Source organism: Fukomys damarensis, unplaced genomic scaffold (assembly GCF_012274545.1).
Source record: "Fukomys damarensis isolate Sample0158 unplaced genomic scaffold, DMR_v1.0_HiC HiC_scaffold_9, whole genome shotgun sequence".
In the NCBI taxonomy this organism is placed as follows: Eukaryota; Metazoa; Chordata; class Mammalia; order Rodentia; family Bathyergidae; genus Fukomys; species Fukomys damarensis.
This window is the reverse complement of record NW_022900921.1, coordinates 25,297,925-25,299,001: the sequence shown is the minus strand read 5'-3', so window position 1 is coordinate 25,299,001 and position 1,077 is coordinate 25,297,925. Positions and strand designations below refer to the sequence as shown.

Sequence of the window (1,077 nt, the reverse complement as noted above, 5' to 3'; positions counted from 1 at the left end):
CATTATATATAGTAGTTCACTTTTTATTATCATCATCATTATGAATCGCAAAGTCCACAGCTCATTTTCCAGGTAACATAAAAATGTACAGGATATTAGGTGCAGGACATCTGCATGCAATGCGATGACATGATACTTGTTTTTGAACGACTATGACTTCCTAGTCTATTAAAAGGCAACCACACAGTTAAAGCTGCACAATTACAACAATGCAATCGTCAAGCAATTAAAAATCACAGGCTGTTGAAACAATGGAGATCTACTGAGTAATATGGCATTTCTTTTTCTTTTTTAGGACCGGGTAGTGAATTGGAGGCCCCTGAACTGAGTAACATCCCTGGTCCTTTAAAATTTTTTTTAAATTTTGAGACAGGGGTCTTGTTAAGTCATTAAAATGCGCAAGCTGGCAGAAACTTTGGATCCTCCTGCGTTAGCCTCCCAGAGTGCTGGGATTACAGGTGTGCGCCACCACGCCTGGCTAACCCAGTCTTTAACTGTGTAATGTCAGGTAGAAGCCCTGATTTCTCTTGCCATCTAGGGGTCACTGAAAAGAAAGGACCCACACACACACTCCTCCCCACACCGGGGCCAGTCGGAGGTGTGAGGGACCCACCCAGGGACGGCTGGTCACTCCAGCATGTGCTGCAGCACCCCGGGGTCTGCCTCCACTGCCTGCAGGCCCCTGTGCAGGCTCAGGAAAGTGGCCTGCTTCCCATAGCGCTGCCGCCAGCGCAATAGAAGCCCTTTTCTCTTGCCATCTAGGGGTCACTGAAAAGAAAGGACCCACACACACACTCCTCCCCACACCGGGGCCAGTCGGAGGTGTGAGGGACCCACCCAGGGACGGCTGGTCACTCCAGCATGTGCTGCAGCACACCCGGGTCTGCCTCCACTGCCTGCAGGCCCCTGTGCAGGCTCAGGAAAGTGGCCTGCTTCCCATAGCGCTGCCGCCAGCGCACGAAGGCCTTCACCACCTGCGACTGCACGTTGTAGGGGTGGTTGGCCTTGCAGCGGTAGACGTCTGTCTGCGACAGCCCCAGTTGTCCCACTCGGCGCCCAGCCTCTGCGCCAGCTGGT

At 52.5% G+C, this 1,077-nt stretch overlaps 1 protein-coding gene across 1 annotated transcript in view; it reads right to left on the bottom strand.

Annotated features, from left to right (window-relative positions):
- Positions 1 to 851: 851 nt before the first annotated feature.
- Positions 852 to 1,077, bottom strand: part of LOC104860847 (death domain-containing protein CRADD) — a 2,339-nt gene continuing 2,113 nt past the window's right edge. Inside the window, exon 2 of the mRNA XM_010622155.2 lies at positions 852 to 1,048. Within this exon, the coding sequence (XP_010620457.1) occupies positions 852 to 1,048 (197 nt within the window). The remainder of the gene's footprint in view (positions 1,049 to 1,077) is intronic.